At 42.9% G+C, this 13807-nt stretch overlaps 1 protein-coding gene across 11 annotated transcripts in view; it reads left to right on the top strand.

Moving 5' to 3' along the window:
• The window catches only part of LOC119178495 (uncharacterized), a 331606-nt gene that overhangs the window by 292066 nt on the left and 25733 nt on the right, over positions 1 to 13807 (top strand). For 10 of the 11 annotated variants that reach the window (XM_075888522.1, XM_075888524.1, XM_075888515.1 and 7 more), the window contains 6 exons: positions 118 to 384; positions 2569 to 3001; positions 4369 to 4812; positions 6733 to 6941; positions 12628 to 12738; positions 13307 to 13460. In XM_075888522.1, coding sequence (XP_075744637.1) covers positions 118 to 384; positions 2569 to 3001; positions 4369 to 4812; positions 6733 to 6941; positions 12628 to 12738; positions 13307 to 13460 — 1618 coding nt within the window. The remainder of the gene's footprint in view (positions 1 to 117; positions 385 to 2568; positions 3002 to 4368; positions 4813 to 6732; positions 6942 to 12627; positions 12739 to 13306; positions 13461 to 13807) is intronic. The other variant, XM_075888511.1, reaches the window with a different exon arrangement.

The following is a 13807-nucleotide window of genomic DNA, read 5'->3' as shown; positions in this document are numbered from 1 at the left end:
AGGATGCTGTTGGGGGTGTGCATAGGTGTGTGTGTTTGTAAGTTCTTGGTTTAATGGCAGTTAGAGCATAAACTGGAGACACTCAAGACAGTGCAGCCACTGCCCATTTGTGTGCAGTCGCGAAGCATGCCTAAGGACGAGGCTGCAGCCACTCTGAACAAGGCAGTGTCGGCCGAGCGGGAGCAGCAGCAGAGCAAGCACCATGAGGAGATCCGGCTGTTGGAAGAGACGTGGAGAGGACGCTTGGAAGCCGAGCGCAAGCGGCTGGAGCAGGAGCATGCTCAGCGCATCGCCGACCTGGAGCGCCAGTGCCAGCTTAACGCGCGCATGCGCACCTGGAACCGCACTGACCTGGAGAAAGAGATGGCCTCTTACCTTGAGCAGGCATGTTTTGGCTGCGCATCTATTTCTTTCCTTTTTGTTTTCCTTTGCGGGCTAGGATGGAATTTTATGCTGCAGCAGTTGTGCTTCACTTCTCAAATTAAACTTTAAAAGAAACATTCCACAAGATACCTTTTTCTTGTACTCTTTGGAATCGGAAAAATTAGTTAACAGTTTCAGTTTTATTAACAGAATTGAAAACTACCACATATATGTGAAGGTGCAAAATATTTTCATAAAGAAGCCCCTAAGTAAGAACTGTGGGAGAGCCTCCTGTCAGAGTCGAACAAAGCAAATTTAGTAAGCATAGTAATGGATTGACTAAGCTGACATGCTAAGTCAATCCATAAACATAGGCAAATGCATTCAAAGCAATATTTTTTCTTGGGAGAATATAGAGCAAAATTTTAACTAAGTGTGGGTGAAGGTTGGCCTCACTGCTTGGTTTGCAGTCAGTTCTGCTTGTGGTATTGTGCTTGTAAATGATATTACAGTATTATGGCACCCTGTGTGCTTGAGAAAAAGACGTATAAGTGCTTGAGCTCGCTCAGATCATCTTTGATAGGTGAAAGTGGGACATTTGGCTTGGAATGATCTGAGTGAGTTCATGCACATAAGCGCTTACTGAAAACTGAAACTTGTTGAAAATAAAGCCCACATCTTATAGTTGGCAATAACATTTGCAGTTTTGTTGTGACGTTATTGCTAACTATCAGAAGCGGGTTTTCTTTTCAATAGGCATGAGTTTTCAGCAAGCACCTGTCCTGTGTGTACGTCTATGTGTCCTGTTGGCCACACGCTAAGCTTCGCCATTAATTCATTCAGGATCACCCTCTGCAGCATGTATATCAAGGTCTGGCATGTAAAGCTCTATACAGTTCATTTTCAATCTTAGCCGCAAAGCTACTATAGCAGCTAATAAAAGAAGCCTGAGATAGTCTCTCCCTCTCTCCCTATGTACTGCATTGCATAGATGTACAGTTGACGTTCGATTTCCTGGGTCCTCAAGAGACTGCGAAAACGTCTGGAAAATCGGGCAGTCTGGAAAAATGAATGCACGTGAAAACACAAATTTTTTTTAGATATTTTTCACTGACGGAGAGGGTAACAGCTGGAGTACAAGATTCCCATTGCAATTCAGCCAATGCATCATTTAGGTGGCTCTGAAAAGAGCCGTTTATAAAACAAAAAAAAATCAACGTGGCCGGCGTTACCTCATAGGTTAGCACTTGGGTGCAAAAAAGTCGCCTATTTACTTCTGCACGGCGTTCCACTTGCCCGTGATCATGTCTGCCTCAATTTGAGTCAACGTCATGTTGCTGCTGTACACCGATGACAGTGTCATCAGCGCTCGCGTCAACTCCGAGCTCGTTGGCTGTGTAGGAGATGGCTCATCATTCTCGGTGTCGGAGTCGTCAGAATCCTCCATAACTTGAGGAATAATTTCGTCATCGGTCAAGTCCGCACTTAGCTTGAGGTTTTTGTCAGCGTCAGTGAAGCCCTCAAAGGTTATCCCGGCTGGAATCGACATGTCGCCGTGCGCAGATCATCGAATGCAACATCCAGGTTAACAGTAAACAGTTATCCGGGCTAACAGAAAAAGTCTGAATAATCTGATGCCGAAGGCTATAAGCGTCCGGAATTTCAAACTTTTTAATACATTGACTCTATAGAAAACTAGACGGTGCCACAGATGGGTTCCCGGAAATCTGGCATGTCCGGAATTTCGGGCGTCCGGGAAATTGGACGTCGACTGTAGTAGGTGTTGACAGATTGTTTTTCTTTAAGTAACATTGCAGGAACTGATCTTAATGACAACTAACAGACAATGATGCCAAGGAAAGTATAGGGGATGTTAATAAAAGTAATAGTAGTGTAAATGTGAAGAGTAGATGAAAAGAAAAGGTAACTTGCTGCTGGCAGGGACCTAGCCTGTAACCTTCGAATAACTTGTCTGATGCTCTACCACTGAGCTATGGCGCTGGTCATCCCTCTGTTGAGGGTTGTAGGTCCGATCCCTGCCAATTGCAAGTCATCTTTTTGTCTACTTTCCTTCCTTCACATTTACACTATAATAACTTCTAATAACATCTCCTATACTTTTCTTGGCATTATTGTCTGTTTGTTCTCATTACCATTCTGTCTGACAAAAGAAAGCAAGCCCTAAATGTACACTTTTTATTGCAGGAAACAGCTGCACTGGACGCACGGCACCAGCACACATTGGAGGCACTTAGACAACAGTACGAACAGGAGAAGCAGCAGATGAGGCAGGCACTCACAAGGGAGCACGCAGAACAGATGGCCAAGCTCAGAGAGACGGTTGAAGCCGAAAAGGCGGCACTTCAGCAAGAGCGGCACGATGTGCAGGTGCAGTCGTCGTCAGTCCATAACACGTGGCAACAGGTGGCAAGCAGGAATGGCAGTGACAGCAGTATGCCAGGTGGCAGCAGTGGCCAGGCTGCTCAAATGTTGACTCAGGAAGACATCCGTAGCTTGGTCAACCGTCGTGTCGTCGAAGAAGTGACCAGGCTGTGCAAGATGCATGAAGCAGAGGTGGCCGAGCTGAAGAAAACCATGAAAAGACAGTGGAGCAGTGAGCAACAGGTTGGGACATCAGGTAAGGGCAGCACACTTGTCTCATAATTCCAATGATGCTTTCTCATTCGTTCTTTGAACTCTCCAGTGCTAAGCTTACTTCACAAGAAAATGACATTAACATCCTTTTATTCCTGAAAAACTTGGCAGTATCGAGACTCAATAAATATATTGCTCACATATTTCGTCTTTCCTATTACAGTATACTCGTGATAATTCAAACTATGATAATTCACACTTTTGGTTAATTCAAACGAAATTCAATTTTTTTGTTGGCCTTCTATTCTTTCAATGTACTTTAAAGCCTTGTAATTCAAACTCCATCATTTGGTTAATTCATACTTTTTTGCAGTTTTATACCAGAAAATATCTGGTGATTTTCCAGTACTATTTAAAAATTATCATGCCTATATAATCCTAGCAGCTAAAAATGAAAAATAAGCTACTCAGGCCTTCAAGGAAAAAGGCTTTTCTAGTAAGCAAATGTTTGAGACAAAGCGCAATCATGGTAAACCTTGATCCTTCTCAACTGGTATAGAAAGCCTTGTGCCAAGGCACATTCCGGCTGGAATCGACATGTCGAGACATACCTATAGTAAAGAAGCAGTTGGCAATTCACAATTTCTTTAAAAGGTATGATCAGCAGTAAATGGTCAATAACTTGTGGTCCTTACACCTCTGCTTTCTTTTCATTACGTGCAGTTAGGGTTTGAAAATACACAAGAAATTTTAAATGTGATAAACTTGCTGCCTAATCATAATTTGTGGTGTCACCTCACCCAGAGTCATCTATCCGAGAACTTCTGATAATTCAAATTTCTTGATAATTCAAACGAAATTCAGAGGTCCCTTCGAGTTTGAATTAACGAGAGCCGACTGTATATATGCCTATATGTATTAGAGTGTTAGCTCAAAACTAACACTTTTTCTGAGCACACTTTAAGGATCAAGCTCAATTGTGTGAGCGTGCGATGACTAAATAGATCAAGAGCACTGAAAAAGTGCTGAAACTCAAATGCCTGATATAAATTTAGTTAACTGGGCCTTGAACTATTTTTCCAAGTGATTATCTAATGTCTTCAGTATTGAAGTTCGATGCAATGTCGAAATGTATTGCGATGGGAATGTATCGAATTGGAATGACTTCAGTATCAGCAGTAGCAGCGCCGCTACAGATATTCCTCTAGTGCATACTAGTACACATATTCCTATTCTGTGTTTCTACTTCAAATTAGGCGAACTCAATCCAATGCCTAATTTCTAGAATGCCTCCAAACTGCACCTTAGCCTCACTAGGCTACCAAAGCATTGCGATGCGTGCCACTTGATGTGTGTCATTTCCTGCGATTTTAAGTATCCCTGCCTGCATTTCGTCATTGCAATTTGCAGCCACAGAATTCTCCACCATGAAGGAGGCAAGTTCCCCGTTGAAGGCGAAAGAGGTGCAACGCTTACAGCAAGAACACCGGGCAGAGGTAGAGCGCCTGCGAGCTGAGATGGCCAGAATGCTGCAAGAGAAGGAAGAGATGCTGACGGCACGCTCCGACCAGCGCCTGCTGTCCACGGAGGCAAGCTTCCAGCATGAGCTGGATGAGCTTTTGGACGCCTTGCGAAGAGCTCAGGCAGATGCGCTGCAGCAAGACGCCACCCACAGGGAGCAGCTGCGGAGGACCGAGGCTACCTTTCGAGCGCAGCTAGAGACTGAGAAGGGGCATATTGCTCTGCAACACGAGCAGCTTGTGTGGCGGCTCAGGGAGGAACACTCGCAGCAGCTGCAGACCCTCCGCGCAGAGCAGCTGAAGGAGGTGGAGGCCCTCCGACTGGAGCTAGACCGTGAGTTCTGATTGCCTTCCACAATGACATATTCAAACCTTGTTAGAGAAAAGTTGTGTTCAACATCGTTTTATGGAGCATTCATTTTGAATGCCTTTATATTAGTGAGGAGCCTATTCATCGGTATATTGAGTCAATATTGGTGAAGAACCTCTTCGTTGGTATATTGATCGTCATTATATTGTTACTGAGCGGTATGAGTGCTCACCAAAGATGAAGACTAGTGTGCTCTAAATGCTTGCACGTGGTAATCCTCACTGCTATAACATTGTAAATACTAGGCTTGTGCAAATATTCGAATGTTCGAATGCATAATGCAGTATTAAAAGTCACTTCAAATTGAATTTAAATTATTGAAAATTTTGAATTATTCAAAACAAACAAATAAATGTATATTAGTCGGCATGTGACACCTGTAAAAGTGGTTTGGCTGCACTAGAGAGGTGATAAGCCACGAAAACACGCATCCAGTGGAAATTTGCACTTCCGCAAAGTCTCACTTCAAGGCTAAATGAAGATATTACCCTCGTATCGATTCTTTTTTTTTTTTAAGTTATAAGCTTGTTGTACCGACTTACATGCTCTAAGTACAGTAAATTTTAAAAAATAACATAGTTTGCCTGCTGTCACCTGCATTCTACAGAAAGTCAAATCCTGCTACTATTCAAAGTTGTTTACACTTCCTTTGATGAAAAAAAAAAAGGCACTTGCACAGGCCTTGTTTCAGTTTTTTTTTTTTTTTTAATATTGTGCAGGTTGCTAAGGTCATGACAAATAGGTTCACTTTTATAATATGCGGTAGATATACTATTAGCTTCGTACCTCAAATTCAGTATTCGCACAAGCTTATCAAATACCCATAAAATTGACCTCTCGCCTCTATCACAATATTGGGAGTCAGCTGTATAGTGATTAGAGTGTGTGTGTTATCATCATGGCACATGTCATGGAGAGTGCAGTGGAGTCTTTTATACAATACCAACCTTAGGAACGTAGTTTATGTAAGGAACTAGAGCAGTGCAAGTAGCCAAATTTCAGGTGCGAAGTGAATTTAAGTGTTTGAATTTAAATTGAAGTTTGAGTGCAAATCGAATCAAATACTTCTCGAATATTTCTTGAATATTTTTCTAATACTTCATAGAGAAATAGCAGAAAAAAAAGTTGGAGAGAATTCCTAAGCTTATTCTTATGAGATAGCAACGTGAAAGGGTTTCTTTTGGTTAGGTTGATGAGGCACTGGCAGGGTGGTGCAAGGGCGTGCTCCGTTTGAGTCCGGAGTTCCATATCTGCCTCATACACATCACTATTTAACATCTAGACTTTTGGGTGCTAAATACCTTCAGCGTTCGATTTTTCGCACTCTCTGCCCTAATTTCAGGTCCAAACACTATTTGAGCCCCCTCCCCCTTTCATCCGCGTCTATCATCTCCATGCTGAAATTGACGACTTTTTTTTTTAATTCCTTTGCAATCATAGCAGATTATTAAAGGCAGCTTTGCTGCAATGCGAGAGTGTGATGGGATGAAGCATATCGAGTGTTAAAAGGGGCCATTGCAAGTTTTAGGTTGACTCTGTCCTTCGGAAGTTAGAACAGTAAAATTCCGGTGTGAGTCGAATCAAGTAGCAAACACTACTCGAAAAGTATGCAGAGGTTGAACTATTTGCACACTCTTATAAGCAACTCTAAAGTTGTGTCGTGAAATTACACTTCCGTGATACTACCAGAAGATTTTCTCAGCAAAACGGGACTCAGAACTCTTTCTAACAGAGACAAAAGCCTTAGAGATTGTTTCATGGAATCCCAGATTATAGTGTTGTTAATTTTCACGAAATTAATGCTTGCTTGGACCACTCTAGCGTACGACATACATCACATCTGGTGTGGCTACATTTTCATTTGTGTACTCCTGACTTTTCCAGGTGTCAAGCTGAAGCTGCGTGCTCACAAGATGGCTGCCATTCTGCGCTCTCGTGGCAGCACACCGCCCTCAGAAAACGGAAGCACCGCTTCAAGCATGGCTTCGAGCTTAGCTTCGACCGGCACGCTAGAGGAAGGCAACTCTCAGGACTCCACGCTGCCGCCAGCTCTTCGTAACCTGCTGGCAAAAATATATCGCGAGGGCCTGCATGTAAGTTGCCGTGCACTGGTGTGGAAGTTCACAAAAAAAATGTTGAGTGAAAGTTTGCGGGCTTTCTTTTTCCACTTTCCAAGGAAAGGAAACCATGGAAGCAGTAAAGGCCACTATAGGTGGCCTTTTTGAAATTCCTGCATTGTTCGGTGCTCACGAATAGCACCCATACACTAGGGCATAAAGTGAATTGACTTCCCCGTGCCTTGCAGTGCCGCGCGTACTTAAAGAAGGTATTAAAACACTGCCTTGAGGCATGGTCATACAGCAAATTAAGCATGTTGTTTTCATTACTTCTTCTCAAACTGTGGAATGCACCGATATCATAGCACGAGTAGCACTGCCAAAAACAAGGCTGTTGTAATCTTATTTTTATGGAAAAACTAGTGTTTTCGAGCTAGAGCGATACAATGCGGCTATTTTGTTATCAGAATTGACGCTTCCCCACGTGGGAGTGGCGACATTGACCGTGCTTTGTCGTTGGTTTGACGGGACGTCACGCATAATATTCATATGATTCCAGATAGGTCACAGTGCGCTAAAAATTATGTTAAAAAGCACCCTTTATACTTCTTCTGATACAAAAGGATTTCTGTTTTGAAATACGAAGGTGTGAAAACATTTGCAAAACGACGCTAGGGGTGCTGCACCACGGCGAGGCGAGTTGTCCTGCATATGTTTGTAAGAGGCGTTCAGTGATTGGGAGCGGCCTCTGATGCTAGTGGGAGGGTGAAATACAAAAGGTAACGTTTTTTTCTCGTCGTCTACTGGTGTTTTGAAGTTTGAAGGCCAATAACTTCCGTTACCGTGTACCAATTTTGATAACTCTTTTTGCATTTATCTCAGTGTTCAGCTCTACACAAACTCCAGTACGGCGGGATGCAGCAGAAAAAGCGTCGCAGGACCCCTTTGATGGCATTTAAGGGGAGATGCAGGTCGAAGACACTTTTTTTTTAATATTCATTCGAGAGCAATGAAACTTGAGGTGCTTATAGAACTTTTTATGCTGATTTCGAATATATAATGAGTTGTCTTGCAAGTTGCATACCTTTAGTTTTGCAACATGACAAAGTGAAAAACTTAAGCCCTTTGCCCCCCCTCTTTTCATACCTAAACTTCATTAATTTTTTACAATTGATAGTTCATAATGTTTCAAATGAAGTGTGGAATGCAAACAACTAATTTGGAAGTCCATACAAAATATGTACTAGACGTGAAAAATTTTAACGTGGGAAGTTCATATTTCTCCTACCCTAGTAAAAGTTTACATAATTTTTTTTTATTATATAAAAAGAATATTGAAACTTAAACAAGATAATTGCATTTCTCGTACTTTGGAAAAAATTTGGGAAAAATTTCATGCAGATCTGAGCACCAGAAGTACCCGAAAAAGGAGGGGCACATTGACAAAAATGGCAAAATTTGTGTTTTGAGAAAAAGAAGTTTTAAAGTCAAAATTTCATGTTTATTTATCAAAGATGTCATTGAATGCGACGAAATTTGTACACAAGAAAGAAAAATCCTCCTTGTAGTGGCCACTGCCATTAAAATCGGACCAGCTGCTCGTAGCCCATGCCTACAGAGCGCGCCGCCACAACAGCTTTCACGTTGACAGCGTAGCTATCGCGCAAGCTCCCGCTGTCGTACGTTCTCCTCGCGGTCAGTCCGTCACCCGCCACGCTCACGCCGGCCTCCCCGCCTGAAGCTACTCGCCGCGAAGTATATGTCGCCGAAAGAATAGTCTCGGGGCACTCACTGTTTGGGCAGTGGAGTTCGACGAACGACGCAAGTCCTTTCCGCTTGTCGGCCGGTTCCCGGACACGTAATCCCAAATGGCGACACGTCGGACACATTGCACCGCGCACAACAAGCATGTTCAGTGCTGTCACATCAGCAATCAACGAAGACTCGTCGTCCTGTGATTTTTCTTCGTCTTCGAAGAGTCCGATCTTTTTCTGGGAGGCACTCACATATTCGAATGCTGCGGCAAACTCGTCGGGCGCATCGGCGTCATTGCCACTACGTTTTGTGGCAGCAGACGATCTTTTCGTGGTTTGAGTGTTCGGCTTTGATTCGCGCCGGCGTCCTCGAAATTTGTGCGCCGCGTGAAACTTCACAGGCCGGTGACCGCGCTTCCTACGGCTTTCTTCATCCATAACAAATAAGCACTCGAGAAAAGCGTTGTTCAGCTGTGCTGCTCGACGAGACACGGATTCTGCAAGTAGGCTTCACAGCACACACAGGTGCACAGCGGCCAATGGCGGCTCCCGATCCGTACCACGTGATTTAAAAGCCAGTCGCGGCGCTCGAAAAAGGCGGCAAAAGCGCGCTTCTCTTTATTATTTCTTGCGTTGCAGCAGCGCGGGAAACCGTCGCTATTTGAAGAGTGAGGCTCGGTTCTTCGCCTCATGCGGTCGACAATGGCGAGCAGCGGCGCATTATCAGCGGCAAGGTGCTCAAAGATGACACACTTTCGGCCTTTTGACAGCCACCTTGTGCTCTTCAGACGCAATTTTAAAGCATTTCCAGTTGATTCTTGACATAGATTTTTTTTTTCAGAATAGTAGAGGTACTAATCTTAACAAAACAGGTGAAAACAAAAAATTGATAATTTTTTAGAAAATGCTCGTTTTTCGACCCGCATCTCCCCTTAATATTGTGCGCCTGTTGCATAATGCTTTCTGGCGCGTTCATTCAGGCACTAAGTACATGACCTTCATCCCCAAATTAGCTGTATAACAGCATAGCTGTGTGGCCGCAAAATGTGTCTCAATGTTTTTTGAGACATTTTTCGTGCTTTTACCTAATTCATGAGTTATATTTTTTCAGCTACATATGTTATGATTAACAAGTGAGCTTGCTACAATCATTCACTGCAGTTATTTTAATTGTGACAGTTACTGTTGCTGCCGTTTAAAGTTGTAGCGACTTCAGATATAAGATAACACGAGCGAGGTCCTGTGTGCTTCCCGTCATCTGTGTAGCATGAGTATTAGGCGCTGCAAAAAAAAAGTTACCGGTAAATGAATTGCAATATTTCACAATTCTGTTCACCCGTGAGCAAGGTGACGTGTATGTACCAAAAACTGCACAAGAAATTTCAGACTCGGAGGCTACGTTCTTTCTCGTAATAGTGCCTGCTTTATTGAGAGATGCAAGTAGAAAAATGCAAGTTTTTTCGCAGATTACGTGTCTTTCGTTTTTGTTTGCTTTCACAAGTTTAGTTTTACTCTCATGAAAAAAAAAAAAGTGAACATTGAAACTAAACTCGAAGTAGGCTAAAGTTGCCCTTGAGGAGCACAAGGTGGCTTCTAAAAACTAAGAAGAGCTCATTGTCTAGAGTCCCCTGGAAATGGTCACTTGGCTGCTTGCCGTTGCATTTCGCATGAGCAGTTCACCAATACCACATGCTTAAAATAACCATGATTGCCAAGCTCTCATAATAGCAGAAATCATTCCACGTGAATGAGCTCTCACTGATACCTTTAAAGTGTGTCTTTCTCAAGATCCATTCTTGGGCAACGTCTTGAGTTTGGACATCATGTTTTCAGTACTCCTGATAGCTCAATTGCGATGAAACTTTGTCCACATATTTTTTAACATGTGAAGAGTGGAAGTATCTTGTTTAAAATTTCATAACATCTGTATAATCATTAAGAACTTAAGGTAAGCAAATAATATGGTCTGAGGATTCTAAGAATTATCTCATTACAATTTTTTTTTGTCCAGTAAAATGTCTTATACACACTTTCTCAATACTTATTTGCATTCTGCAGATAATGTGGAGCAATATGAGCCAGTATTGGCTCAAAACCATAAAAGTTCAGTGGCATAAAAAGTTTTTCCAGAACAAACTATACCTTATACTTTTTCTTGGCACAAAATGAACACCGTGCAACTTACTATGACACTAATTGCGTATTTGAAACCAGCATGAGAGCCTATATATACCACACAATTTTTATTACCCCAGGCCGTATATTAGCGAAACCTTCCTGTTTTTTAATTGCATCTCTCCTTAAGTGTGTGCCCACAAAATTAGAGTGCCAGTGTCATAGTCCTGTTAATGATGTAGCAGGGTGGTAAAATTAGTGTCGTCTCATTCTTGAAAACTGAGTTAAATTGACCAAAGAGTGGTTTATATTAAAGGTCACTTTTCCTGACATGTAACTTTTGCAGATTTTCGAAACCTCACAAGTGATACGTGTATTAATTGTTAGTAGTTTATATATGTGGAATTTCCCAATGGGAGTGTCGAAGCGCCATCAGTTTTTCTTCTTTCTGATGTTGACAATTGAAAGCATAGCCAGTTTCTGGAACCGTAGATCATGGCATGGGCATCGGCAGTTTTGTGCAAACCCCGGGGGCACTTGCCCCACTCAAGCTACACGAGCACTCCCCCCCCCACTGAAGCCTCACCAGAGCCTCACCCCCCTCTCCCACCATGATCCTACATGGGTTAGCACACCCCAAGACAAAATGCTGCCGGCACCCATGGATGGTGATGAGTTTGTTTGCGCTGTGAGCTGCCATCACGACACTACATGCAACTGAAAGTTAGACCCAAAACAGTGTTTAAAATGACAGAAAATGGTCTCTTTCTTGCATATCTGGTTTAAGCCAGTTTTTAAAGGGGCCCTCTAACACTTTTCACGACTTTATAGCTTTACATGTTTTTCTATCTGGTTGTGTACATTGACAGCTTAAGAGATAAGTGCCGCAAGAACGGCACCGATATGGCCACACAGTGCAAAGTTATTCAGCGTAGAGATATCAAAATACAATCAAATGCATGCTTACCCTCAACTCGATTTTTGCGGGCTCACCTTACCGTGTTTCCCTCGCCCTCTGACGTTGGAAGGCTGCCCAATAAAATAAACTGGAAGCTCTACTGTACAAGAAGCTCGCATCACATATTGCCTATTCGTCCAGCATATAATGACGCCGTTGCGATGGTAACAAACAATGTGGTACTTGCAGAGGAAACGACATGCGTAAAACGAGCCAACTCGCGAACGTTTCTATAATGTTTTTAGCTTGACTGATCTTTCTTTTTGCAATTACGTATATATATCAAGGCTCTTACATTTTTTTTCTTTTAGTTTCTTCAAATAACGGCGCCCGAAGCGTCTCTGGCGCGTTTCCTTCAGCGCATGTCGTTCGGCGCATTCTTTGACCAGCTTTGCAGTTTTAAAGCTGGAAAAGTCACAGAGCTTTATTCTCTGTCACTTTGAGTGAGAGAACGTGCTAATGAAAAAATAGATCCAATAGTAATTCCTATTTTGCTGCAATGCCGCCATCACATTTAACCTTACATTTATCCAATCATAAGGCGGCAACCTTCCAGTGCCATTTCTGCTCGCAGTAGCTTTGGCGAGGGCCACTACCAGTTAGGCACTCGGCACAGATGTTTTCAAGCATTAGAGGGCCCCTTTAATCTCATGCTGCACCATCTGTACGTTACTTCTGCATTATGAGCTTGTGTGGCTTGCCCTTCACTTACCTTGAAAGATGGCCATGGTGCCTTTTTGGATGAATGAACAAGCAATGCAGAGAAAGCAGGCTTCACTCTTGGCAAAACTTTTTGATGTCCCGCAACTCCCGCCACATTTCGGCTCAGAACGATTGGGCTTCTGTCGCCCAGAACTGGATGCATCACTTACAGCGAGTGTCTGCTCCTTCTCAGGTGCTGTCCTTGACAGAACGGCAGTTGCTGCAGCGACACTTCACACCATCACCCGAGCACAGTGGAAACACAACAGCAGCGTCCGACCACTCTACAGCCACTGTCATAGCAGTAAGGCCGGGGGGGCCTTGTTGCCTGTTATGTTAAAATGAAGCACTGGCCCACCATGTCATTGCACGTTTACCCAGCGAGTCCCTTAGCTAGCACGTTAAATTAGTTGCTGTTCTTCCCACATGCAATGCCTGAGCTGTTTGACAGTTTTGACTGTTGGAGTGAGTTAGGACGCTATTAAGGTAATTGAGCTTTCCAAGATGTTAAAAACTGTCAGTTGCTTGCACCCTTTCTTAAATATAGAGAATCCAATTAAGTTTTAATTAAGATTGCTTGATTTTGTGCCATCAGTCTGCCACTCAAAAGTACCTCTGGGCTCATTGATATGAGGCATAATTTCTTGGAATGCTCAAGGCAGCATAGTTTTACAGCATTCAAAGGCTTACCTTCTTGCCATTCGTAAACTTTCTTGATGTAGCAACTTGAAAATGTTATCTCACATTGCTTCAACATTTTTTTTTTCTTCAGCATGAGCGATTGGCTTCATCTTTTTGTGGTTTGTCAATTTTGTTATTTTTTTTCTAGCCCATGCTTGTGCTCCAAACTGCACGTACATTATCCAACTCAGGTTTCTCCAGCTGTAGCGGAAGACGTTCAGAAGTTGCAGGAGGCGCTGAAGGAGGAGGGCCTGGCTCACAAGAAGGCACTCTATGAACTCCAGGAACAAATGGACCGTTCCCGAGATCAGCATGACCAGAAGGAGCTGAAACTCAAGGCCAAAGGTACACTGGAAGTGAAATGCCTCAATATTGTTTCAAGCTGAAACACTATGCTACAGACTCAATAGTTACAGTTAAACATGGATATAACGAAATTAACAGATTCCCGGAAAAATGTGTGATAAAGGGGATTTCACTGTATGCAGACTCAGTACGAAAATTTGAAAAATAAACGCACAAATTTAGCAAAAAGAGAACTGAAGGAAGAGCTAACCCAAAACTCTTATTTGGTGGTAAATGCGGTAGCAATTATGTGGGCACTCTTGGCTAGTTTTTGCCATTGCTGCCATGTTCCGTTCAAGTCGAAATTGATAACATGCCCCTGCACATCGTAAGTTTTACGAGCAGGC

The sequence above is a fragment of the Rhipicephalus microplus genome, chromosome 1 (genome assembly GCF_043290135.1).
Source record: "Rhipicephalus microplus isolate Deutch F79 chromosome 1, USDA_Rmic, whole genome shotgun sequence".
NCBI lineage: Eukaryota > Metazoa > Arthropoda > Arachnida > Ixodida > Ixodidae > Rhipicephalus > Rhipicephalus microplus.
Note: the sequence above shows the minus strand (reverse complement) of the source record. Positions and strands in the feature narration are given on the sequence as shown.